The sequence below is a fragment of the Copadichromis virginalis genome, linkage group LG14 (assembly GCF_057382275.1).
Source record: "Copadichromis virginalis isolate Kocher_CV1m ecotype Utaka linkage group LG14, C_Virginalis_male_GT1.1, whole genome shotgun sequence".
NCBI classification, from domain to species: Eukaryota; Metazoa; Chordata; class Actinopteri; order Cichliformes; family Cichlidae; genus Copadichromis; species Copadichromis virginalis.
In genome coordinates, this window is record NC_140631.1 from 21,667,752 (window position 1) to 21,695,716 (window position 27,965).

Genomic DNA, 27,965 nt, shown 5'->3' on the forward strand with positions numbered 1-27,965 from the left:
CTATCCAGCCCTGCCTGGCTTTGTCAAAAAAAGTAACAGTAAGATAATAACCACAAATCAGCACTGAGTAACAATTTCTTTAATCAGTAGAAAAGATGAGAAATTCAGATTAGGTCCAGGCATAATCAAGGGGTTTAATTTTTTGCTTTGCCCATCCACATGTGTGGATTTTACTAAGAGCATTATGTATCCTCTGTCTCTTCATCCATCAAGGATAAGCAACTTAATGAAGGGTGCAAGCCACTGTGCTTGACACCCCTCTATAATCAGTACCTATTTGAAATTCCACGTAAGTGTGTATACTGACGATACTTTTGGGCCATTACAAATTCTTTGCTTTTAAGTTGAGAAGGGACTCGATCGGTGACTGGTTAACAGAGGCTTCAGTTGGTTTAAAACAAGCATGCCTGGTATTTTACATTTTGAAGAGACTGCTCCTGAGGACAATTCCTCTGATACTGGGCGATATTGTTAGTTTCCTATATCCATTGGATGATATAAGTATTATGTTTGGAACAACTGTAATCCACCTAGTATCTCCAATAATGTGTTATAAATAACCCTGAGACCCTCCTCTGTTGTGTGTGTGTGTGTATGAGAGCGAGAGAAACAGACTCTGTATGGTTATGGGTAGGAAAACTCCAGTGGATGAGATTGTGGAAAATAACACACTCTATTGGTTGTTTAATTGGTGTCTGACATCAGTCGGTGTGTATGTGAACCATGGGCGGTCCACTGAGGTTGGCTACTTTAGGAGCAGGCCGTGCCCCTGGCAACAGCAGAAAACTGGACAACAGCAAGAAACAGATGATACGGGGAGAACTGCTGCAATCGAGACATTTCCAAGAAGAAGAAACACTTCTCTTGGAGGGCAAGGCAAGGAGCGGACGATAACATTTGCTTTCTCTTTGTCCTGTTCATAGTGCGATCACAGCCAAGCAATCAAGGTAACAGCGACTGCGACTGGGTCTGGCTTTGTGCTATTGTCCTCAGCAAAGCCTCAGTTTTGCCAGTTTTATCTAAGCTATTAATGGCACATATCAAAACAGCCCAACTTCTAAATGTATAGAACATGTTTAACCTGATTTATTAGTGTATTAGGGTGTATGCTTTGCGTGTGTTTCTGCCCCATGCTAATATGAGGGGATGTTGTTGTCCTTTTCTTTGCTGACCTTTGGTGACTGTAAACAGTAACTCAGCAGAGAAGTCACTGATCCCTCTAACCTGTTGTAACAGGGACTGCATAAACCAGCACAGAGCATGTGCACCATTGTGTATTGCATTTTTGTCTACACTTTAACAACTGAAACGCAGTTTCTTTTTCCTACCTCTGTCTTAAAAGTTTACAGCAACCAACCTCTCCTCGACTGTCTCACCTATCCTCTCCATCCAGCACGCTGCCATGGATCGCTCGGTGCAGGAGCTGTTCCTCAACTTCATGATCGTCTTAATCACTGTGCTGCTGATGTGGTTGCTGGTGAAATCTTACCAGGACTAAAAAATTAAGCAATGAGAGAGGAAACGGACGTGAGGCGGAGGGGATGGAGAGACACGTGCGTCGGGTTATCGGAAGACTTGGCTGCTGGCTAAATTTTATAATACAGTGTTTACACCTATAGCTCTGCTTATTCATGTGAGGTCAACAATAAGTGGTTACTATAGCCGGGACAAACTATGAAGGATAAAATAGTTCAGAATCTGTATTTTTAGTGTTTTTTGTTTAGTTTTTTTGAATAAGGCCATGAATGTGAAATCACAGCATAGTGGTCAGGGTTAATAAATAAGAATAAAATTGTTGAAAACCCAAATGGGATGGCTTGAAAACTCTAAAAAAAAATGCAATGTCACTATAAACAGGAGTGCATACCATAGTCTGTATGTCTAAGTGCCCAACACATTTAACAATGCTGTTGTGTCCAATTTTTCAGTTTTTTTTGTCAAAGGGATGAACACGACAAACTCATAAAACAAGACAACACGACTGTTGAAGCATTATGTTTATGATCACTTCTTAACATTAAACAGTCTTTCATTTGTTTAGCTTCTGTTTCTCAGCACAAACTTGCCATGCAGTCATGATTCACACCCACATTTGCTCTTTGCAGGTTTGTTAAACTTTAGTCTATACTATCCTTTTGAAGCTACAGAGTGTTTCTCTATGACTGATAAAGTGCACATGAAAAACTGTTGTGTGCACCCGGAGAGGAGAACCAGAACATGCATGGACACATGGCAATGTAGTAACAGAATAAAGGCAAGCTGATTAAAGTGCATACTGACATGTGCTTTCAAAAGTTGACCTGTTGACTGATTTTCCCCTTTAAAGTAAAAGCAAGAGAGGCTTGCCTCCCAGAGGCTCTCTGTGGCATAATTTGTGTATTCCTGCCAAAAAAAATCAAAATCAAAATCCCCAAATTCAGAAAAATGAAAGAAGTCTGAATTCCTGAACAGAGTCTGTAGCTGCAAGAAGGCTGGTAAGTTTACAGAACATGCTAATTATTTATGTGGATTTTCTATCTGTAACATGCTGTCAAAAAAAATACTCGGATACTAAAATAGAATTCTAAAGGGGTCCTCCATGGGAGGGGCAATAATTAGAGTGACAGCAAAGCTCCTATGATGACAGGAGCTCCGCACATACAATACAAAGATCAAACTTGACCCTAAATAAAAAAATTAATAGACTAGGTTAATGTGTTCACATATACTGATGATCTGTGACAGGAAATGTGGTGTCAGTTGCCTATCTTTGGCTACGATACTCTCTCAAAAGAGAGCTATGTTTCAAGAGTGTCTATTTGCTGGTTAAATACGGGAATAGCATTCTCTCTTGAAGTGTTAGCTGTCCGTCATGCACACAGTTTGGAAAGCCGAGGGAAGCTCATTCACACAGACATCAAACTTTCGCTTGCATGTTTGCTGCGTTGGTGGGCATGTATGTGTTTGCCATCAGTTATGCTGTATCACCCCACGGGTCTCTATATCTGTTGAAGCTGATGAGCTGGCAGTGGAACTCTGTGAGTGCTTTGGGCATGGGTGCCACTTCCTCCCATTGACTCCTCCCACTGTAGTACACCTGCGTAGGTAGTAAGAAAGAAAACAGTAGACAGTTAAATTAGTAAAAACTAAGAGTGCAGGTGTAGTCAGAAATTCACTCATCATAGGCATGAATATCATGGTAATTTGTGGTTTCAAATGATTTCTCTGAATTGTGCTTTTTCCAGACTGGAATGATTGTACACTATATACATATTAACTTTTTTTTTTTTTTTTTTTTTTTTAAGAAAATTTGGTTGCAGAACTTTAAATTTGTTTTTGTATTTTCTCCAATCCCTACAGGGTCAAAAGTATCCATACAGTTTTACTACCAGTGGTACTGGTATAGTGCAATAAGTAAAATGAAATGGAATAATGAAGGAGGAGGAAGACCTTCAAATTATTCAACATCACCTAAAATTAACAGCTAGCTGAGCTGAAACTTAAACACAATCGGTTTTTCCAACAGGACAATGATCCCAAACACATCAAAACTAGTTTTCGAATGGATAAAACAGGCTAACATTAAGCTTCCGGAATTACCTTCCCAAATCCCCAACTTCAACCCTATTGAAAATTTGTGGGTGATGCTGAAAAACCAGGTCTATGCCAAGAATCCAAGCAATTTAAATAAACTCTACTATTTCTGCAGAGAAGGCTGCTCAAATACCTGGAATTGTACCAGAAGCTTGTTGATGGCTACCAAAAGTGTCTGCAGCTTGCAAAAGTACATTTAACCAAATATTAGGATTATATTAGGATGTGTGCATGTAAATCCGTTGGGCATCTTTCTTTGCCTTTAGACAATAATTCTGATGGCAAAAGAACCAAACGGGACAGGCGGGGGGGAAAAAAGGATGCGTGTATGTATTTGAGCCTGTATGCATGCCTTTGACCCTGAGTGGATTGCAAAAAAATTCCCAAATAAATTCGAATTTCAAGTTTGAATTTAAAGTCATTAAAAACGTATGATTTACAATCATCCCGCTCTGGGGAAAAAAAGAGTTCAAAGAAATCACTAAAAGCCCAAAATCATCATGACATCCATGCCCATAAAGAGTCTGTAAACTTCTGTCTGGGTCTGGGTTAAAGGTAAAGGTTATTCAGTTCCTAGCAATATAAATGTGAGTTTTCTATCCTACCTGAACCTCATCAGTGATTTCATCAGGTGAATAGTCTCCGCCCAGAATGTAGATTCTGTCCCTCATGCCCACTGCTCCGGCATTGAACCCAGCGCATTCAAATGATCCTTCACCCTTCCAGACGCAGGTCTCTGGGCAAAAACTGTAGACCTGAAAAGAAAAAAGGGGACACTTTTACACAAGCTCAGTGTATTTTACCACAGAATTAAGCTTCAGAATCTTTTTAAGGCTCTCTGGCTGCAATGGCATGACTGATAAACTAAATCGTTGCTCACTTTGTATGTAGATAAGTCACAGAGGTGCAGTGTTTTATTAATTGACACAGCCTTGACCAGTGTAGCGTGGAAGAACTGGCCAAACTCTGCCACCAGGCGGCTCCACTGGTCCTGCAGGGCGTCATAGCAGAAGAAGCAGTCGAGTGAGGGGTTAAAGGAGTCTGTGATCTCCACCTCTGACCCCAGCGTATAGATTACACTGCCACAAGCACTGGCCTCAGGGTAGAAGATAGCAGTGGGAAGTGGACTGACAGAGCGCCAGGTTTGAGCCAAAGGGTTATAATACTCCACCTAAAATCCAACACCGCACATGAATTAGATCAACACTGTTGGCCATGACTGATTCCATGACCTACTAATGGAAGCATATCCCAACCAACACTGTTACCTCCAGCAGACTGGGAGCCCCCCCTCTGGATCCCTTGGTCCGTCCTCCAATGACATACACTCGATCCAGGCACGTTACAGCTGTGTGCATGGTTCTGGGCTTAAGCATGGCAGGTGCAGGTGTGCAGGTTAAGGTCACGGGACAGAAGCACCAAACCTCATCAGTGGCATCATGGAAAGGTTCAGCCACGTGGAGGCGTATCGCCCGGCAGCAATTTCCCTGGCAACCACCTGTGACAAACATCTTCAATCCAGTAGATAGCAGAAAAGATGGTGATCAAAATCTTTAGTCAACAAGGACAAAGAGTAAGAAAAGATGATGCCTTTTTCTAGTAAACAGCACCATATAACTATAAAGAATATTCACAAATTGACATTATTTCATTTGATGCTGTAAACCTTACCTTCTCAGCATAGCTGGTAAGGTAAGATCCTGGTGGATCTGGCATCATAGTTGTCCCCTCTTCTTGCCCTGTGCCCAGCTCTTTCCACTGGTCTGTTTCCAGACAGTAGCAGAAGGTGTGCCGGATCTCTCCATTTTCCTCTGTCTTGTGGATGTAGATATAACTCTGCGTGGTGGAAGGCCTGGCATCAGTGAGCAGGCCATTGTGCTTTGTCTGTCTGCTCTGGGCTTCTGACTCAAGGGCGAGACAGGACTCATCGTTGCAGAGGAGAGGGTCAGAATCACACAGAGACTAAGAGAGAATGTAAGAGTCAACACAGGAAAGGTGATGCGATCACAAATCCACAAACTGCAAAAAGTCTTTAAACCCAGTACAGGTAAAGGTTCGGTTGTACCTTTAGTGAAGGTGCAGGAAGATGGTGCAGCCGGGTCAGAGACAGCAATCCCGGCATCAGCTTCTGTCTTCCTGGGAGATCATGGCGAATCCATCCAAGGAGCGACACCACCACTGCCTCCTCACTGGGCACGTTTAGAGCATCTGACCTGAGGCACAACTCCAAGACATTAACCTGAAAAGAGTTACTTTTTTTTAATGTGATGTATTTGTCAGCTTAAAAACATGAAACAAAAAGATGTTTTGTTACTGATATAGAAGCAGATTTAATGAAATATATTGTGTATACAATGTTTTTTACATGTTGCAGAGGAACCATTAGCTTAACTATTGGGCTTATTAATGATAACAATACATACATAAAACAATAAGAGTTGCATATTATTTTTGCTTTAATGGATTTCAGAACTGTTATAACAATGAACCAAAATATCTCAATAATAATATGAAAAATCCCACCAAATATGCAAGAAATCCAACATCATTGGTGCTTTGAGCCTTAACTAGTTCTTAAGTCAGACATAATGAAGTGTTTAGCAACTGGATATAGAGAATAAATTACAACAGAGACTCTGATCAGCCTCCAGCCTTTCTCTGCATAGATGCAATGTTTAGGTGCAAGATTGGGTTTCACCTGCATATCCAGGAAGTCCTGCGTTTTGGAGAGTTCAAAGAAGTTCTGGACCACAAACTCATTGGCACTTTGCAGGAGAGAGGCTGAGCCGTATCCCTCAGCCAGAGACAAGAGAGACAGACAGTTATAAAGATCCATGGTTCCTATCAGGAAGTCGCTGCATGCTTTGGACAGGACAGACACCTGAAGGCACAACAGCAAGAGCAGGGAAATTTTCATGTTAAAATGACATTTGGCAACAAGAAGATAAGTGCCTAGCTGACTGTCACAACTATAGATTTTTTCATTTTAAGTGTTCGGTCTTTAACTCTTTACCCCTTTAAAGCCTAATAGGAGTAAGACTTGAAGCTCCTTCTGAACTGAACTATTTCTGTTATATTTCATACCTGCTTGAAGAACAAAATGCATCAAGGTTTGCAGCAGAGGTCAGTGAGAATGGTCTCTGCCTAGCCTCAGAAAAAATCTGAAACTATTCTAATGATCATCCAACCAAATCTTTATTGATAAATACCGAGGTGTCGAAACTTGTCTTTCAAGGGTACAGGGGAGGTCATCAAGTGTCATCTTTATGGGGGAAAGAGGTAACAAGGCATTCCAGACATCCTTCTCCTGAGGCAAACTGTTCAGTTTTCTCCAGTAGGATCCCGAGGTGTTCCCAAGCCAAGTGACAAATATAATTTCTCCAGCAGGTTCTGGGTCTACCCTGAGGTCTCTTCCCAGTGGGAAGCTTGGTTAGGAGGCATCCTAACCACATGCTCAAACCATTTCAACTCTTTTTGAAACGCAGGAGCAGCGGCTCCACTCAGAGATCCCTCCAGATGTCTGAACTCGTTGCCCTATCTGTAATGCTGAGCACAGCCACCGTGCAGAGGAAGCTCATTTTGGCCGCTTGTATTCATGATCTTACTCTTTCAGTGATTACTCAGCTCTCTCTTGACCCCGACAGTCTGGTACAATAACTATTAATAATAAGATTATTGATTTACTGCAGTATCCCAGGAAGTCATGGCAAAATGAACATGTTTAAGGGTAAGAAGGAAGATGAAGCAGTTGCATTTCTACCTGCAGAAAAGAGGCGAGCTGAAACAACATGTCTACGTTGCCATCAGTGATGAGCGCCTCCCCAGAGTAGGCAAAGTCCAGGAAAGAAGCCACCGCTGCTGGACACTGATTACCCAGCGTTACTGAACCATCATCACGCTCTCGCATATCCACCTCAAACATGGCCCTAAACCCAAGACACATGTGTTTAGATAGATAGATAGATAGATAGATAGATAGATAGATAGATAGATAGATAGATAGATAGATAGATAGATAGATAGATAGATAGATAGATACCTGAAAAAATCACTACATGCTGCAAGAACACAGCGATGACAGGGAAAGCTGCGTTCCTGCACCTTAATGGTGAAGTCAAACAGCAAGCCTCTCTCCCTGAGCGATCTGAGCACGCCCAGGAGCTGCAGTCCATGGGACTCAGACACCCGCAGCATTGTCCGGCGCTCTGAGACCCCGTTGCATTGTGGAGCACTGCCAGGTTTACTGCTGGGTGGGCTGTTGCTGCTGCAGGGGCTGTGGGTGTTGGTCAAACACAAGGACAAGTCATGATTTTCATCCATTATGCCAGAATCTGAAAAAAGAAAAAAAAAAGAATAGAAAAATGATGCAATTTATAGTAATGGAGTGAGTCTGTGAGAGACACACGCACACACAGAGGGAATAAGAGATACAAGAATGCAACAAACTAATTTACATGAACAGATCTGTAACACACAGTCCAGTCCTCCTCTACCATTAAGACATGCAGTAGTATCATTGTGTCTGACACTGAGTGTCTGACACGATTACTGCATTCAAGATAAGCACATTAGATATTACCTGAGGTGATGTCTGGACGTTAAAAGTCAAAAATATATGAGTATAAAATGCGTGAAATATGCAGCTAGTTAGTCTGAGGCAGGACAAGTAATACTCAAGACAGTGTCAGCACCTCGGAGAGCTCTCATGCTATTCTAGTTTCCGGAAGCCTGAAATCACGCGAGATTTCAGTCCGCTTTTTGTTTGTTTTTTTGCGTTTAATCGTCTTCTTCCTGTCATCTTGTTTACTGAATTTGCGATTTTCCCTAAAAAGAATAATGCCCGTGTCTCCTTTATATCCCCCTCATTTATTTTCGTTGTACTCTTTATTTATTGCAGAAAAAGGCGCAATGGCCGCTGGGAACTGTAGTTCTCCCCTATTGGTCGGTTATTTCTGGCGAGTGTTCTGGTCAGCCTTTCTATTTGCTTTAGTTACAAGTTTAGAACAGTTAACGTTCAGCAGTTATACAGGTTAGCTTGCTTAGTTAACCATGGGTGCTTTCTCTGTTGCAAATGAAAACATATCTCAAACATATCAAGTAATTTTGAGTCACACGGAAAATTCCTATGGGCAGAACTTTACTCCTGTGTGCTTCTCATTGACACTATGTTGATGCAGTAATATTTCTTACCACTGGGTGACGCTGCCGTGCTGCGGAGAAATGATTATGGGGATGCATAGGACAACAGCCATTGAATCTGAATTAGAACGTGAACTTAAAGCGGTGCTGCAGTATCGTGTTGTTCTGGGAATCTATCCTACTTCACAAACCATCCTAACCGTTGTTTCTGCGCAAACGCTGCGCATGCGCGTAACACAACCCCCAAATTTACATCATTTTTTAACCCATTGTGAATATTTCTTATGGTTAGGGTTAGGGTCAAATTATAATGCAGGTTGGACGATTTGCCAAAGTAGGACGGTTTCTCAAAACACCGTCTCACCACCACAGTGACACAAAAACACACTCTTGAAAACGCCTGAAAAACATGATTACAGAATAAGAGCTTTTGTAGACACAATTCAATTCTTCTTCTTCTTCTTCTTCTTCTTCTTCTTCTTATTATTATTATTATTATTATTATTATTATTATGCTATTACTACATAAAACGTGGGCTCAATCATGGATAAAATGCAAATATACAGAAAAGCAAAAAAAGGGAAAAAACAGTCATTATACTCTATATGCTTTATCCTCCTTCATCTTAATACAACAGACCATCCTATAAAAGTCAGAGACCGTCCCATTGTTGTGAAACTGGAGTGAAATCAGTGTAAACGGGCAGCACATACTAACGCCATTTACTGATTTCAGTTTTTACGAGACTGCACTGAATCGGTGTACATATTATCGGGCTATTATCAGAGCCTCTCCAGTTTATATTATTGGTGGGTCTGGCCCCCCTCCTCTGTCTCTTGCATCCCTGCATCCCTCCCTCTCTCCCCTCCCGGCAGTGCATCCCCATCCCCCACACTGTGGCCGTCTCTCCGGGTGAAAGCTGTCTTCCCATCGCCACTGGCCCGACAAAACGCTGCTGTAGCAGAGCCAGTCCGCACCGACCCGAGGCAGCACACTCACACGGGAGAGAGCACGTACACATTCGGGGAATCTTTCCTTTTTTCCCTTCCGTGATCGACCGAGTAGCTTTGGTAAGTCTTTTATGCTTTTTATCACAAAGAGGAGAAATGTCTGTGTGTTTTCTTGATGCTTGTTCGGGGTTTTTTTCCTATCTTTTTTTCCCCTCCGTATCCCTTTAATTGTCCTCCGTGGTGGCTACAGTGGGGAACTAGCGGGCTAAGCTAAAGCGGCTAGCTTAAACAGCGGACTTAAAGTGATACTATTTGAAGCATGTGTCAGGTTTTTTGTTGTTTTGTTTTTTCACTTTATTTGTCGTCCGCCAGGTAGTAGTGTTAGCAGCTGTTTTCCCAGTGCGTTGCGGGTCTGACCTGCTGCGAGTGGTTTTCATTGTCATTGCTAATTTTGCCCCGGCTAACTTGCTAATTAGCGTTTTTTTAAAATGGGGCAGCGTGTGCCGAGAGATGCAGGGATGCTACGACGGGTTAGCGACTGGCTTTTCAGGCTAGCACGCAAGCTAAGCTAACGTTAGTAATATGTGACCCGTGCAGATTCCTGCACGGAGTGTTTCGGAATGGATGGATCGCCATGCTAACGCTGGCTAATCTAGTGATAATTGGCAAGATGGCATCTCGGAGTGGTTATCTAGAAATCGGTGGATTTTTCAAAATGGTGTCTTAAGCTTGTTTGAGTGTGACCATTTTTGTCCAACCATCGCTGTTTTGGCTTTGCTTGCTATCTCTGGTATGCAGTGCACTGCCAGTGCATGCCACACTCTGACTGATATATCTACATATTAACCACTGATGTGAGGGTAAATACAAACGCCTCAAGGCTACAGCAGCCACTATGGAGAAAATGACTGTTTCTGGAGTTAAATTTGTTAAGAGTTTGGCGCTGAATTTAGGGGAAGGAGACGAATGAGAGAAGTGGGAAAGGTCAAAATGGGTAGAAAAGGTTTACTCTGCATGTGCAAATGTTTGCACACTGGATTAAAGTGGCTAACTATGTCAGTGCCCATCAACTCCTGCCTGGGTTCATAACAAATGTATACTTTATCTGAATGTCACTTACACCAGGACTTAGCTGCTGTGCACAGATATCCACTGCAACTAATGCTCGTTGTCATTATTTATTCATCTCAATTTGATTTAAATCTAATTGCTTTTCGTCGTATACAGTATAGGAAATCAGTGAACATGCCAGTTCCAAGTGCAGTGCTCAGGGTAACATATGCAAGCTGGATCATTTATTTATGCCTAATGCAACGAGCAGTGGCAGAAGTTAAAGGCACTTTTTAAAAAACTTGATACTACAAGATGTGTGTTTAAATGGTGCATATCAGATAGGATTATTCCAAATGTTACAGGCAATTATTTATTTATTTACCCTCCTGTTTTTGACTAGTCTTATCAGTGAAATGAATCCTTTTTGCCATCATCTCTTTTTCCCTTTTTTGTAGGCGGTGGGTGGGGGATTACTTGCTTTAGTCACTGACTACTAATCCCATTTAATTCAAGAAGCCTTATCTGTCTAAAGGGATTTGTGAGATGCTACTGTTGTTGGCTTCACCAGAGCATTACTGTGTAAGCAAACTATGTACATTTAAAATAATAGTCTACGATCGAGACTGGAAGATGCACACTGCTCTGTGGATGATAGACATTCAGTGATTCTAATAGGTGATACTTTCGTCCTGTTTGTAATTATGACATCTAGAAATGCTTTCCTTTGTGATTGGGGCGGGGGGGGGACTGAAGACCCTAAATCTTATTAATATACAAACAAGGAAGTCTTTTTTAAAGGCTGACTTTATTTTTGTGACTCTAGATAAATCAAAAGGCATCCACTAGAACTGCATCCACCAGATGAAAGTATATTAACTTAAAGGTCAGTGGTTCGCTTTAGGAGCTCTACTCAGAAAATACTACGTTTGTGGTTTTGTTTTTTCCTACTGGATGAGATCTAGTGTTGTTCCTATATGCTAAAGTTGATTCATCTGTCTACTTCGCTTGAGGAAGACGGTGGATGTTGTATGGCTTTTGGCATGTGTGGGGTGCAGGCTCATGTATATGAATGGCAGGCTGTACAACGCAGCCATAAAACCGTCAGACTGTTGAAAGCGGGAGTCACTTAATGTTACGACAGACAGCGGTTCTGTAACAGAGCTTTCCAGCACTTCATTCCCGTGTGGTTTGAACCACTTAGTGATTTGCTCATCACAGATCGGCGAATGAAGCACCGACAGACGGCAGCTTCCAGAGTCACCTTCATTTCCTGTGCCTCGTCCAGCTCCCGGTCCCTCAACTTCAACCTCCAGTAATGCTACTGTTCTTTTAGAGGTTAGCAGATGTAAACATTTCAATGGTTGGACCATCTTAGAAGAAATCAATGGTTAATAGTAATAATAAGGTTGCTGTACATAAAGATTCATTCAACTGCATTTTGGGGACTCTGAATATTTCTCTTGTATAGGAATCAATCAAGAGGGGTTATTTATTTTTTCAGTTGTTCATTTGGATAAAATCAAGATTAGAAAAATATAATAAATGTGTCCCAGTATTTTGCCAAACAGTCTAAAATCAAAAGATGTTTCACTGTATTATTAACCAAAGATGGCAGCAACACACACTGAGAAAAAGGGAGCTTTTGAACTTTTCCCTGAAAAGTAACATTGGTTATTACAGCATTATCAGACAAATTGGCCAACATTTTATTCCTGATTAACTATCAGTTGAAGCGATTAAGCAGCACTTAAAATAGACGTGCAAACCATTCGTAGGTCATACCTTCATGAAATCCACATGAAATGGTGATTAAGCACTGAAAATAATTTTTTGTTTTATTAAGTAAGGCCTTAATTAGACCACAGAGAAGATTTGTGGATGTAGTGAAGGAGGATATACAGATGGCTGGTGTGACAGAAGAGGATATTAAAGGGAGGGTGAAATGGAGGCAGATGATCCGCTGTGGCGACCCGTAAAGGGAGCAGCCAAAAGAAGAAGTAATGCTTTATTTAATTTAAAATTGTATTTTTCTACGTGTTGGTTTGAGATGACATTTAGCGCACCTGTACCATTGTGCTTCATAGTAATAAATTGGGAAACATTTCTCACCTTGCTGCCTGCGTGCATATTACAGTTTTGTTCTACATCAATATATTGTGGATTAAAGGGCAGATATGTTGTTGTCATTCTCCATCCCCCTTTATGAAGGCATGCTGGTGATTGTTGTAGTGCTATATCTGCTTTCATCTTAATCGGTTCAATAAATAATATATTCTAGATGTGTACTGAAATGCTACATCCACAGTTCTGTTGTAGGATTATTAAAGTGTAGTGGTTATCCCCCGCTTTGGGAGTGAAAGGAGAGTCAGATCCCTGGAAGGGTTGTGTCAGGAAGGACGTCTGGCCTGAAAGCCTGTGCTAAATCAAATATGTGGATCCATCCTCTGTGGTGACCTCTTACCAGGAAGGGAACAGCTGAGAGAAGCTTGCCGTGTTAGATCCGTGACATTGCAGTGGCCTTTTCCCTATAAGTGAGAGGTGGTCGAGAAAAAAAGGCATTTTACAACAACACATTCTTTTGTTTTTGAGGTAGTTGCAACATATTGAAAGGCACTGACTGTTTTAATTTTACTAAAACAGACACACCATCTCATGATACATTTGTGCATTGCAGCTGATTCACTTAAATAGTATTCAGTAATCAACTCCATAAATGTCTGTAAGAGATGTAGGCGTACTTTCCCAGTAGTTACTTGGTCCACTGATCTCGCTACAAGGCCTCTCAGCACCACTTGAATGACTCATTCTTCAGCTCTTATTCAGTTATTAACTGAAAATAAGGTTCTTAGATGTCCACTATTTAAAAAAAAAAAAAAAAAGGAAAAAAAAGTGTTTTTATTTTAGAAAATGTATAGAGGTCTTACAGAAGTACATTGTTTGATGTTTTCATAAATGAACTAGTGGGATGATAGGAGGATAAGACAACAAAGTGCTCTTATTTTCCCTGTACACAGATTCACACTGTGTAGCATCAGTCTACCACAATGGTTCAGTCAGATTGTCGTCTCTCTTTGACAATTAAATTTTGATGTAAGTGTATGCATGCATGCATACAAACTGCGGCAGGTGAGAGATGTCAGAGGGAATAAAGCATCAGGATAAAAGGTTGGACACAGATCCCTGGAGGCAAAGTTGTAATGCATTCAGCTGTCAGTCGTATTGTGTGTACACATGCACAAATGGACATTCACATGCGTCTGTGCTGCGGGCTGGCTATTCATTAGTGATACCTACAGTTATTAGAAATTCTTTTTATGCTATTCTACTGTAGCAGCTTTTGAATTTAACCTATACAAAGAGTAGCTGTTTTATTATTAACATCTGACTGAAACTTAAGCACAGCCATACAACAGTTGTACAAAAAATCTTAACATTGTGGATGTGATAATGTTGAGTTTTTGTTGACTCTACTTTAAAGAGGCGTTGATTCAAATAAATGAGAATTTGGGTAGTTTGCAATATTTTTTTTTAATTGTTTTATCCACCCCTTTGTGTCAGCGAGACTTCGTAGTGCAGAGCTATTGTTGTAAGCCTCATTAGTTTTAGCTGAATCTATAGGGACAACATTTGATCTTTATTACTGAAATACAGTAGATGTCTTATAGTGACTGCTGAGAGTTTTTTGTGGTGTCAGTAGCCATTGTTGCACTGCATCACACTGCAGAACTGTAACAGAGTGGGTGTTATGAGCAGTCCGAAAGGAGAAAATATTGTATGAGGTGAAGTGAGGACATTTCTCTGGCTTTAAGTTGAGTGTATCTGGATCTTGACACTCTGTCAGGATACATGTGCTCCTGCTGCACATTGGTTTCTCGTATAATTATATTGGATTGGGACACACAGTGTTTTTGAATGACCCCACAAACTCTGTGGGTATGTACTCCTGTAAACAAGGGCTAGACTGCACTTGGGCCACTTCTTAAATAGGTAAAGACAGATAGGAAAAAAAATGTAAAGCATAAAATTCATTATGGTTGATTGATTTTTAAAGTGGATTTTGTTTTACAGTCATCTTTCTGTGCACAGTGGCTCACTGTCACAGTGTCAGGGCTTTTCTGGGACACTTAATAAGATCAAATCCAAAGTTATTGCTGCACTGGCCATTCAAGTGCTTCCCCTAAATGATGTCAGACCACATAAATGTAATAAATATTGATTACTTAAGCTATGCGCACTAGTTTTAGACCACCACCAGGACAACTGTCTCTAAAACAAACAGAAAATACATGTTGATGGTAGATGGTAAATGGACTGGTTCTTACATAGTGCTTTTCTACTCCACTACAGCACTCAAAATGCTTTATAAAACACATCTCATTCACACTAATTCATACAAGCCCCTTTTCTATGCTTTTTCTACCTAAGTGCTTTCTGTTTAACATTCACATACATTCACACTCCAGTGCATGCATCGAAGAGTTCAGTATATTGCCCAAGGATACTGTGGAATGCAGACTCAAGGATCTAAAACCACCAGTCTTCCGATTAGTAGCTCCTGAGCTAAAGCCGCGATGATTATGATATAGTGTAGGTTTGGGTTTTGGCTGCTTACACACACAGCAGATATTGAGTGACAAGAGCACTGGTGCGAATGGACAGCACTCTTGAAACAATTCTATCTCAGCTAGGACTGGGCGATATATCGAGTTTTTAAATATATGAGATGTGACAATATCGTTTATATCGATATAGTCTATGTCACGTAGAGGTGGGCGATATAAACGATATACGATAGAAACAATATAAATTTGGCCAACGATAGAGACAGTCATAGCAAATGACTGGATGAATAATCTCAGTTGTTCTCCTGACTGAAGTTTGGCCCGTGTATAGCATCCTGCTATGCGATTGCATTTGTCCCTAACCACCAGAATCCCTCACGTTAACTTTTAATGAGTGGAAGAAAAGTTGATGTTCATCCTCCAGCTTCACTGTGCTAATGTTATGCTAACATAGCTGTGTCGCTAGCAATCACGTAGCACAACATTATATACCAGGTAGTCCAACTTCAGTAACCCTGCAAACGCCACTGCTGTTTAGTTTTCTGTCTTCGTTTATGTTGGAAGTGGTAGCAGAGCTGTACGTTTTAATTAGTTTCAAAAATCTCTCAGTCAGAACATGCTATGTCATGTTTAGGTGGAAACTAGCGAGCTAACTTCCTGTTAACTTGTAACTCCGTTAAATTTAATAAATTCTGTTTTCATGGATGCATGGATGTTAAACTTAATTGTTACACTTGGTAAAGCAGCAACGCTGATGATTTTATTAAAGATGAAAGAATTTAGACCGTTTTTAACTCTGTGTTCGTTTGACTTTGGGACCTGAAGGGACGGAGTTTTGGACCCAGATTACTCCACGAAGCTTCTCACTACGGCAGCCATAATGCTCTGACAATCCATCAAGCTGTGCGGCTTACCAAAGTTGTACTAAAACATTTTTAACAGATTTTTGCACACCCCAATCGGTTCGAGGTCAGTAAGCACAACCAGAATTCATACATAAAGCACACTCTCGATTTTTGAGAAAATTAAAGGATTTTAAGTGTGCCTTTTAGTGTGGAAAATACGTTACACAGAAGAAAATAATATATCGCGATATCATTTGAAGCATGTGCGGTAACGATATATGTCGCGATATATTATATGGATTTTAGGCCATATCGCCCAGCCCTAATGTCACATTATAATTGTACTTGTGGAACCGCAAGTTTGCCTCTCTTTCGTCCACTTTTGTCTCTATGCTGCGTTACTCTGCCTCCCTCTCCCCCATCGCTTCACTTGCAGGCAACGACAAGATGGACACGGCAGCTATCAAAGAGGAGCTGGTCAGTAAAAGAAAACATTTGGAGATTACTATTTTAGTGCTGCAACGTTACACTCGTTAAACTGACGTTTATGCCATAACTGTATTAACGCGGCAAATCTCCGTTAACAAGTTACCGCGGATTGCCCCGTGCGTGGGCGTCAATGCGTTAGCGGTTACCTCGTTAACGCCGTGCATCTAGCATTACTAGTATTTTCACAATTTACAACAGCACCATAAAGGGCAAAATGAAGCGTGTGTGAAACTGTGTGCTGTCTCCCAGCCTCCTGCCCCGAAACAAACTACCTTACAAAACTCGTATACCGTATTTTTCGGACTATAACCTTACACTAAAATCCTTTCATTTTCACAAAAATCGACAGTGTGCCTTATGTATGAGTTCTGGTTGTGCTTACTGACCGCAAACCGATTTTATGTGGTACACAGCGCTCAGCAATCTGTCAAAAATGCTGTCGTACGACTTTGGTAAGCTACGAAGCCGCACCGCTTGATAGATTGTTGGAGCATTACAGCTACTGTAGTCAGGAGCCCCGTGGAGTAATGCATACTGTGCTTCAACGTAGTATTACCGTATTGTGTGTATAAGGACCACAAATGGCACCTGTAAGAGACATGGTTACGAAGCAGACTCAAAGCTGTCAGTCACGCAGTAGAACTTGGGAACAGAGCAGCTGCGAAATCTGTCTGTTTGTTATTATGCTCAACGTCTTTTAGTTTACATTTTGACTGCACAATTGTGAGCTTTTTGTTATGCACAAAAACAGCATTGTTTTATTTTATTTATGGAGAATTATTATTTAATAAATGCTGATAATTTATTTCCGAGTAATTTTTTCATGTACATCTGCTCTATGTTAATAAAAGTGCCTGTGTGACATCTGGGACACAGCTTTGACTAAGAACTCTCTTTTCGTTCCTACTTTATGGCTTTAAAAAATATCGAGATATATATCATATATCACCATCCAGCTAAAGAATATCGAGATATGAATTTTAGGCCATATCGCCCAGCCCTAGTCTCAGCTAAGTGTGGCAAATTTCCCACCAGCCTTCAGTGTGTACTTGTTAACCAGGACAATGAGCAATGCTACTAATAATCCTTTTCCACTCTTACCCACTCTTTGGTGTTTGGTACTTTTTTAGTACCCAATTGGCTGGGGTTCCAAGCAATCTGAGGTGATCCAAAATGTGACGCTGAAAGACTGCATGCCACTGCCTTCACGAAAATCACATCTGCCATTTTTGAATTCCAGCAATGAGGGAAATGGCTACACAAAAAACCACAGTGGTGCCTGAGTCTAGAAAAAAGCCACACACTGAGCAACAGATGTACCGTCGCCTCAATGTCATCCTTTTTTCGGTGTTCAAATGGTGTCACAGGACTCCCAACCATGCTGCTATTACAACCCTACACACATTAGGTGGTACACGACTATAATGGAAAAGGACTGAAAGGTACAGTAGAGTCAGGTACTAGTGGAAAAGGGCTACATGAAACATTGGTCTTTAGTAGCGTATAGAGCTATACCAATAAATTTACTAGTCTTTATGAGCTTCTTGCAAGTGTATTGATATCTATATGTTAAGGTTGGGAAATTTGCTTCATAGTCCAGTTATCCCATTCCTATCATATTATGACTCATGGCAGAGGAGCCAACCATTATGGTGTCATTATCCACCCTATGTAACTGTGTGTGGCCTAAATATACACACACTTACACAAAATAACAAAACGAAAATAAAATATGTGGTGAGTCAAAGAGAAACGGGAACATGAACAAAGGGAGGTTGTTTCAGAATTCCAGAATTAAGAAATGTTTTTGCACATTGACATAAAACACGGACTGATTTGGCCAACTTCAGTTAGTGAAATTAAGCGGTTGGATGTCAGCTGAACTTAGACTTTTATTTCTAAGTGTGTGTGTGAGAGAGAGAGAAATAGAGAGAAACGGTTAGGTGGACGAGATAGAGGTATAGCCGTTAGCTCTGACCATCATTGATCTTAATCGGCCATCTACACAAGCTGATTGATAATAAGAGTAGAGAAATGCCAACTAGGTTTGAAGTAATACAGTAACTGCGTAGTTTGAAATAAAATGTCCCACTGTGTTTTTATAGTGACAAAGACTTGACTTATCTACTTTCTTTTTTGAAAACTGACAAGATAAACAGAACTTTAATCTTTGGCTGTGTTAAAGGGGTTACTATCATGTTAGCTAGTGTGCTGTTTTTAAAACATTGTTTTACACTCATGGTTCTTTGCACAGTGCCTCAGTGTCAGGGGCTTTTTGGGATACTGGAAAAAATGCTCCAGTGTACCTTCGGATTGGCCAACTATAGTATTGCAGTTATCAATGTGCCCAATATCAATAGTTTTAGAATTATTTCTTTAAAAATATGTATTTGCTGAGGGGTAATACTGATCGGCCTCAGAAATCCAGGAAGATTTAATTCACCCACTTCGCAATAATGTGAATAAATAGAGGATATCATGCTGTGCTGTAGATGATTGTCTTGCAGTGTTTTGCGATTCAATGTATCGTGATACTGTCATTATCGTGGGCAACAAATTGTGATAGTATTTGCTTGTGAATTACTGTGATTCCCACCCACAGTGTCATTGCATTTGAAGACGACGAAATGTTAAAAGTTTCGCGTCAGTTTTGTTCTTTCTATATTAACTGCAATATAATGGTGGTGTTCTTTTGTTTTCTTTCCCTCCACCCATATTTGTCAAGTCCCACCTTCATTGCAGGCAATAATGCCTGTCTGCTGTTAATACTGCCTCTGAGAATTGATTGTTTACCTTGGGTTTAACCACCAAGTCCTGGCTCATAAAGCTGTATGGTCTAGTATGTATGAGTTTTTGTGTTTGTGTGTGTATATATCTTTGTGTGATCAAATTATTCAGAATATAAATTCAATGGCAATCACATTTTGATATATTTAACATTGCTTATTGTAAAAGCTGTATTTTACACTAAAGTTTTAAATTCCATATTTTATTTTGCAGGATGGATTTATGTACTATCTGCAAGTAAAATGTTTCATGCTATCAATGAACACTCTATTTACAAAGCCTGAAGGTGTAAGTGTGCACCCTGACAAAAACATCTCCCTATTAAACTGACAAAGAGATGCTCTGTTAACCACATCTATTGTGGTACACAACCAAAGGTGCTGATAGATAACTGGCAGTATAGGCAGGTAACCAAGCTGCTGTGAGTGCTGGTGCTGGGTTAAGAAAGAAAAGCTCTGAAGTCAGGGCTGTAACATAAGAAAACATGCGTTAACATGCTTGTTTGTTCTTGATAGTGCCGTAGTGACTTGTCAGCAGATTAGAGGTGTGACCGGCTATAACAGCATCTGGTTATAAGCTTTAAGGTTATGCCAGCACTTTCTTTCTGATAAACAGTTTGATACCACTCTTGTATCACATGGGAGTTTATTTTGCAGTTGCCTGGGTTAGACGATGTTAGACCCACTTCTAAGAATGTTTCAGTAAAAGCTGCTAACAGAAGCTAACAACATCAAGTTCAGTTCAGCTTCAGTAACACAATTATCAGTTAAAAATGGTAAATGGCCTGTATTTGTATAGCGCTTTACTTAGTGTAAATGTGCTTCAATAACTCATCGGTTCATATCAGACTTGCATATCAGTCTCCTCAAGAGTAAATAGACATAGGCACTAGGGCTGGGCGATATGACCCAAAATTCGTATCTCGATATTTTTTAGCTGGGTGGCGATATAAGATATATATCTCGATATTTATTTTTTTTAAAGCCATGAAGTAAGAACAAAAAGAGAGTTCTTAGTCAAAGCTGTGTCCCAGATGTCACACAGGCACTTTTATTAACATAGAGCAGATGTACATAAAATTTACTCAAAAATAAATTATGAGCATTTATTAAATAATAATGCTCCATAAATAAAAGAAAACAATGTTGTTTTTGTGCATAACAAAAAGCTCACAATTGTGCAGTCAAAATGTAAACTAAAGGACGCTGAGCATAGTAACACAGACAGATTTCACAGCTGCTCTGTTCCCAACTTCTACTGCGTGACTGACAGCCTGGAGTTTGAAATTCGCTTCGTAACCACGTCTCTTAACAGGTGCCATTTATGGTCCTTATACACAGTAGGGTAATATTACGTTGAAGCACAGTACGTATCACTCCGCGAGGCTCAGCCGTAATGCTCCGACAATCCATCAAGCGGTGCAGCTCCGTAGCTTACCAAAGTCGTACTAAAACATTTTTTGACAGATTGCTGAGCGCCGTGTTCCACATAAAATCGGTTCGCGGCCATCAAGCACAACCAGAATTCATACATAAGGCGCGCTGTCAACTTTTGAGAAAATGAAAGGATTTTAGTCCATGCAGCACCTCTGGGCTGCATGGCGTTAGCGTGGTTAGCTCGTTAGCGTGGTTAGCTAGCTAACACGTTGACGCCATCCAGCCCCACGCACGGGGCGATGCGCAGTAACTCGTTAACGGAGATTTGCCGTGTCCATCTTGTCGCTTCCTGCAGGCGAAGCGATGGGGGAGGAGGGGGAGTTGTGTTCAGTGAAGGCGAGGCCGAGTAACATTGCGTAAAGACGAAAGTAGACGAAAGAGAGGCAAACTTGCGGCTCCACAAGTATAATTATAACGTAACATAGACTATATCGATATAAAGGATATTGTCACATCTTATATCTCGTATAAAAATATATCGATATTTTTTAAAAACTCGATATATCGCCCAGCTCTAATAGGCACACCACATATGGCTTTTTGACAGCAGAGTTAAACAGCAGACCAACAGGCTAGATATCCTACAGATAAATGCTGTCCAGACCATTTGAGGTGACTCGAGATTAAGCATTTTTTTTAAAGTCTGAACATATGTAACTGACACATAACAACTGTGGTGCAAAACGTTTTTTTTGTTTGGTTTTTTTTTTTATAAATAGACCTTAGTAGATACTTACCAGCTGCAGGTACAGGTTAGTATTTGGTAGAAAATATTAAGGTTATTGCAGGTGTGCAACAGTCACTTTTAGGCCTGCACAATAAATCGAAAATTTATTGTCATTGCGATATCAGCCTGTGTGATGGGCCCATCGCAAAAGATGGCGTAAACTGCGATAATTGGGTACCTTAAAATGTTTACACACGTGCTTTAAAGAATTTACCAATAAAAGAAACCACTTTACCCATTTGATCAGTCGTATAGAGCCCTTCACGGCATTAACCAATCACATGGATTAGAGGTGGGGAGCTGTAATGGCTGAGAGTGAGACACATGACGAGAACGCTACTGACTATGAACTCATGGCTAAAAAAACAAAATAGTACCTCGCTTATCTGGAGGTACTTTGGATTTGATAAAGACGACATTCTACAAACACAGGTACTCTGCAAAACTTGCCGAACACTCGTGGCAACCACCAGAGGAAACACGACTAATCTCCACCATCATCTTCAATACAAAGACAGGGCTAGACAAACAAAGGTTGCTAATGTTAAGACAAAGAGCACAGCAGTCCAACAGCCGTCTCTATCAGATTTTTCAAGTGGAACTCCTTATGAGAAAACGTCGAAGCGGTATAAAGAAATAACAGAGGCCATTACACATTTTTTTTGGCTAAAGACATGATGCCTATAAATACACTTCACAGAGAGGGCTTCACCAGTCTGATACATAAGATGGACCAGAGATACCGCATCCCCTCACGAAACTACTTTTCCCATGTCGCCATTCCACAAATGTACGAAACATGCCGCAAGACCGTCATGTTTGAACTGAGCCAAGCTGAAAACTACGCAAGCACTACAGTAAAGTTTACTCTCCAGTTTTGACTTGCATCATTACTACTTGGTGAGTGGTAAAATGATGAACAACTGCATTGAAATAATTTGCAGTATAATTTATATTATGTTTATTTAAAACTAATTATAGAGACCAGGAAGGATGTCTTTCAGAATTCAAGCCTCAGAAAATTTTTTTTATGGGGGTAATGTTTCAATGTTAAAGTCAAAGGAGCTTGCAAAGAAAAGCGTTTGGACTTCTTTAAGTTACTTGAAGACGTTTCACCTCTCATCCGAGAAGCTTCTTCAGTTCTAAGGTCAAATGGTGGGGAGTCCCAGATTTAAACCTAGTGGGAGTATCCCCCCGCAGAGGGACAAAGGGACCTCCTGATGTACAGTGCAGCGAGGAATGCCCAGACCTCTACATTGGAGAGACCAAACAGCCACTTCACAAGCGCATGGCACAACATAGAAGAGCCACCTCCACAGGACAAGACTCAGCAGTCCATCTGCATCTTAAGGATAAAGGACACTCTTTCGAGGATGCCAATGTTCACATTTTGGACAGAGAGGACAGATGGTTTGAAAGAGGAGTGAAAGAAGCCATTTACGTCCACTGTGAGCTACCATCTTTGAACAGAGGCGGGGGTTTACGACACCAACTGTCTGCCATCTATAATCCAGTTTTGAGTTCCCTCCCCAGACACCTTAACGCCCACTCACATCCTGGGCCATCTGACCTCAGGAATTCGCATGATAAGGTGGGGCCAGGTTTCACAATGAGCTCACCCGAAACCCTGGCTGATTGGGACCCACACCCGTTTTCACACCTTGGCTCAGGCGATTAGAGGATCATCAGGGGGTCCTTTTGTCCCTCTGCGGGGGGGATACTCCCACTAGGTTTAAATCTGGGACTCCCCACCATTTGACCTTAGAACTGAAGAAGCTTCTTGGATGAGAGGTGAAACAGCTTCAAGCAACTTAAAGAAGTCCAGACGCTTTTCTTTGCAAGCTCCTTTGACTACGATGACCTGCATGACTGAGAACCTTCACAGACACTTCAATGTTAAAGTGCACTTTGTTGTTACACTGCTAATACAGCCGCTTTCTTTAAATAAAACTGTTGCAGTAAAACGGAAATTATGTATTCATTTTTTTGTTTTGCTATTTATTTTATTGCAAGTCATATCGTTATCGCAATATTGATCACAGTTATCGCACATCGCAGGTTTTCCTAATATCGTGAAGCCCTAGTCACTTTATGTATTGTTATTTCAAATTCTGTTTATGCAAAGCCCATAAGTTGCACCGCATGCAGCCGTCAGGTGTTACAGTGGAAATCCTCTCAGGTTAATTTACTCCCAGCTGCATTAAATTGTGAGAAGATACTAGCAGCCTTATGAATATTGTCGAACCTTTTCTGTCATTAGAACCACACTGTGCTGCTAATCTGTAGAATATCCTGTTATTAGGGATATACAAGTTAATAGCCAACTTCCCTCAGAAGTACACTTTGTGGTCTATTGCAGTGTTTCACCTGACCTTGGGCTTACCTGAGTGTGGTTTTTTTTTTTTTTTTTTTTTTTTTTTTTTGGGGGGGGGGTGTCTTTAGATCCTTTAACCTCCATTTATCACCGATTCAACACTTGCTGTCTGCTCTTTAATGCGTGACTGCAGTCTCACTGACCAATTAGTGTGGCTGTAGACTTCCAAGTTTTTTTCCCACTGCTGTTCAGCCCAACTGCCATTACTTTAATTTCCTAGTTGCTGTGAGAACTCATTAAAAGTCATATTATTTTAAAAAGTTAGACAGAAGCTGCTAATGAACACCTTTAAATAAACACTTACCACCCACTTTCTTTTAACCTCAGCGAAGGTGATGTTGCTAACCTTTTGCTCTTCAGCTTCAGCATGTACTGTTAATTTTAGTATTGTAATCACATCATCCATTTTAAGAGAGAGGAAAAAAGTCACTCTTGTGTGTTGATATTTTATTCGAAGCATGTTGCAGTCAATATTACTCTTTACTGTAGCGCAGGTCTTCGAAATGTCTAATGCTAACCAGGGTAACAATCTCCATAAATGAATACTGCTGTTCAACAGTCTAGGTGCTTTAGATGTGAAAATCATTCCTATTTTATGTTAGGATTTCACTCAATCTAGGAATACAGACCCATGAGGTGTTTGAGTGATGAGATGTTTCAGGAAAAGCGAATAGAAGAGGAGAAAGGCAGTGCGGAGAAAAGGGGAGATGCTGTCCCAAAGTGAATTGTACTGTCCTAGATCTAAAATAGCCCAGAGCTGTTTGGAGCTCATCACTCCAGGGCAGGTCTGATTGTGTAGAAAAAATGGGGGTGTCATCAGCCATTCAATCACACTGCCTTTCAATGCTGCAGCATGATGGATTTGTTTCTTGGACTTGATTATAGATATCAGTTCTCATTGCGAAAGCTTGCACTCTGTAATACATGTACATAATCAGACACTGGGTATCTCTTTTACCTCAGAATTCAGATTTTACTCCTGAATCTGTGTTTCAGTGGTGGTAGCTGGGGAAAAAGGGCTTCTCTTCCTTAGCAAGTTGGTGCAATTCATGCACCACTAGCAGCACAATCACAGATAGATGCCGGTCAGTTCTCTCTGTGTGGCTTATTTAGTGAGTCAGAAATGCACAACAGTGGCACTACAGTGTAGATGTTGTACAATTTTACTACTGTTTATGTTTACTGATCCAATCTTGGATTGTAAAGTCGGGGTTGGTGGCATTTCTCCAACTTTCTCAGAGGGAAATCCAACTTGAGGGGGTGTTCCATCTTAAAAAGTCAGATTCTGATATTGGGATTTCCAACTTCCCATTTCAGATGGAATGCAGCTTTAAAACACTATCATTCAACTGAACGTCTCCAGAATGAAGAGGCTAACAAACGGAAAGTGGCTAAAGCTAAAACTAGCTAGAGGTCGGAGCCAGTCATAAGCCAGCAGCCTCTTCTTGGTATGAGCAGTGAAAAGAACCAAAGCAATTACAAGGAAAATTATGGCCCTGGAGGACCAGCCGCTCTCCATAATTGAAAATGGAGCCTTCAGAAATTTGATAAATTACCTCGGCTTAAAATACACAACACTGTGTAGCTGTTACTTTTTGGATGGCGTAGCCTGCAGAGCAGAGGAGCCTACCATTATGTTAGTGCTATTCACCCTCCATTAAGTACAATGTATGACCCAAACATGCACGGGAAAAATAAATAGATAAAGAGTCATCGACTCTTTCCAATAGAAACAAGCACCTCCGCCAATGTGCCTGTATTACACACTGACGATGATGATGGATCGGTGTATCTGCTCTGCGCACACATTAACAAAGCGTACAGAAGTCCAGGCATGCAAACTCATGCGCGCCCAGATGCATCTGTGTTGCAAGTGTTAGATGAGATGCGACATGAAAATGTGGCTTGGCAGATTTAAAAAAAGAGCGTCATGAATTAGAAAAAGACTGGTAATAATAATTGAATTCCTCAATTGGGAAATTAAATATTTGCGAGCTGTCTGCTGTTGATCATTGACCGCTGACATCAAACCTTATTGGATCAAACCTAATTAATACAGATAAAGGTTTTGAATTTATACTGGAAAATAATGTAAGTACCTGACATTTGTTGTGTTCTATAAAGCTGTTGCGCTTTTTAAATACGTTAGTTAATTATTTGCACTTCATTTTTGAGTAGTTTTAGTGAAAAAAGATTGTGGGGCATTTTTAAAGTTGAATTATTTCTCTTATTATGAAAATAAAATTCTGAAGAAAATGTGATTTTTTTTTTTTTTTTTTTTTTTTTTTAAATTGTATATACTTTAGCTATAATTAATAGAAAGAAAATCTCAATCTGCAAAAAATCATTATCAGTGGGTCACCAGTTGAAATTGAAAGCGGCAAATAAAAAATGCCATCAATGCACTTTTTATGTTTGTTTTATTAAAATAAAAATTGTGTGCTATTTTTTTTTTAATGAACTACTAAAGTGGAAAGCTGGAATCATTCATCATTATTTCAGCTTTAAAATATAATTAGTGGAAGCTAAATTCAAATGCTACAGGACAAAATCTACAATTATAAAACCTAAACTGCTGCATTTTTTAAAAAAGCAATTTACAAACCAAATTACACTCCTCAATTTATTGTCTTATGATTTTTCTTTGTTTCTTCATATGACCCCAGTGAAGCGCTTTCCTTCTCGAGGACTTCAGAAAAACAAAGCTGTTCAGTACTATTCTCTCCCATGCTGAAGTGTGATAACGCCCACCGGTTTTGATTTGTTGCTTAAAGAGTAGATGCCTGGTGAGGTATTATGTGGGAAGATGGAGTCGGCGTGGGGGTTGTGGCGTATTGTACATGTTCTCCAGGAATGGTATTTCTTTGTGTGTGTGCGAGTACATCAAAGAGCGGGAGAGGTTTTATTCTTTCACAATCTTTCCCTCCTCCCTCATTATAGCCTCTTCTGACTCCCCCAGGCTACAGGAGTCTCCCTTGATGGACTGGAACCAACATTATTATTTTGAAACAAGCTCATATTTATATTGATGTCCACAAATGAGCTTGAGTGTCACACAGACGTTAAAAGATAGACGGACACAAATACCAGCTCTGTTAGCATGCAGGTTTGTAAGCTGCGTTTTGTGCTAAGGCCTTGAGGCTATAGCTTTTGAGTTCAGTTAAAATGAAGTCCCGCTAATAGAGTTTAAGCCTAACAAAGTCCTGAAAAATTACCCAGGTTAAGCCAGGGAGTGGGAAGGTCTCCTTTAATAATGTCAGTCAGTCGTCAGTAAATCCTTGCTCTGTGTGTGTGTCTGTCCGTGTGTGTGTCTGTCCGTGTGTGTGTCTGTCCGTGTGTGTGTCTGTCCGTGTGTGTGTGTGTGTGTGTGTGTGTGTGTGTCTGTGTGTCTGTCCGTGTGTGTGTGTGTCTGTCCGTGTGTGTGTGCGTCTGTCCGTGTGTGTGTGTACACATAACCAAAAAACCCATTTCTATTGTGGTTTAATGTAAGGGTTGCAGTTTCTGTGTGTTTTCCCTAACTGGTCTGAACATGCTAACAATAAATGCATCGAGTAATACACAAAATATTATTTCCTGGGTTTATTTTATACATCTAATACCATGGTAGTTATATGAAACTTATTCAAAAACAATATTATTGAAACATCAACATTTTAAGCTAACAGGATAATAAAACAATGGACTCCTGCAGGAAACAGCTGTGCTTTTCACAAGGTTCAACAGAGGTTGCCGCCAGACAGAACAATGCCAAAGGACTGCCACTGCTACCATTTCTAAAACAACAAGGCAGATTGAAGTCATTTTTTAAAATAGTGTGCTTTATAAATGGAAACTACAAACAATCTCCAAGATATCCAATCCCTTGGATGCAAAAGTATTGCCTGGCCAACTTGGGTGGGATCATCACAGAGGAAGTTATTTTGCCTCCATTGCAGCTGGATGGTTTTAAAAAGACACTGCTCCTAAAGGATTGGTGCCTTTTTGCTGTAGACATGCTGTTCTCTAGTCAGAATCACTTCACCAGAGGCT

The 27,965-nt window shown here is 40.5% G+C and overlaps 3 protein-coding genes across 7 annotated transcripts in view; 2 read left to right on the plus strand and 1 right to left on the minus strand.

Moving 5' to 3' along the window:
* Nucleotides 1-712: 712 nt before the first annotated feature.
* Nucleotides 713-2,040, plus strand: sln (sarcolipin). Of its 2 annotated transcripts, none has more exons than XM_085429904.1 (2): nucleotides 713-947; nucleotides 1,394-2,040. In XM_085429904.1, exon 2 carries the CDS (start codon nucleotides 1,403-1,405, stop codon nucleotides 1,496-1,498), a length of 96 nt encoding a protein of 31 aa, XP_085286030.1. In that variant the 5' UTR covers nucleotides 713-947; nucleotides 1,394-1,402; the 3' UTR covers nucleotides 1,499-2,040. The 2 variants fall into 2 exon arrangements, with proteins under 2 accessions (XP_085286030.1, XP_085286029.1); XM_085429903.1 differs by having other exon boundaries at nucleotides 730-947; nucleotides 1,343-2,040.
* kbtbd3 (kelch repeat and BTB (POZ) domain containing 3) lies at nucleotides 1,742-8,874 on the minus strand. 3 transcript variants are annotated; one of them, XM_085429901.1, is made up of 10 exons: nucleotides 8,764-8,874; nucleotides 7,613-7,904; nucleotides 7,334-7,499; nucleotides 6,272-6,454; nucleotides 5,639-5,812; nucleotides 5,245-5,535; nucleotides 4,842-5,084; nucleotides 4,454-4,744; nucleotides 4,179-4,328; nucleotides 1,742-3,076 (listed from the first exon to the last, which is right to left on the minus strand). In XM_085429901.1, the coding sequence occupies exons 2-10, from the start codon at nucleotides 7,891-7,893 to the stop codon at nucleotides 2,954-2,956; spliced, it is 1,902 nt and encodes a 633-aa protein (XP_085286027.1). In that variant the 5' UTR covers nucleotides 7,894-7,904; nucleotides 8,764-8,874; the 3' UTR covers nucleotides 1,742-2,953. The 3 variants fall into 3 exon arrangements, with proteins under 3 accessions (XP_085286027.1, XP_085286028.1, XP_085286026.1); XM_085429902.1 differs by lacking the exon at nucleotides 8,764-8,874 and adding an exon at nucleotides 8,153-8,289 and having other exon boundaries at nucleotides 7,613-7,846; XM_085429900.1 differs by lacking the exon at nucleotides 8,764-8,874 and adding an exon at nucleotides 8,153-8,289.
* Nucleotides 8,875-9,584: 710 nt separating this feature from the next.
* fam168a (family with sequence similarity 168 member A) overlaps nucleotides 9,585-27,965 on the plus strand; it is a 47,820-nt gene continuing 29,439 nt past the window's right edge. For both annotated transcript variants that reach the window (XM_085429906.1, XM_085429907.1), the window contains exon 1: nucleotides 9,585-9,783. The gene's annotated coding sequence lies outside the window, so the exon portion shown is untranslated. The remainder of the gene's footprint in view (nucleotides 9,784-27,965) is intronic.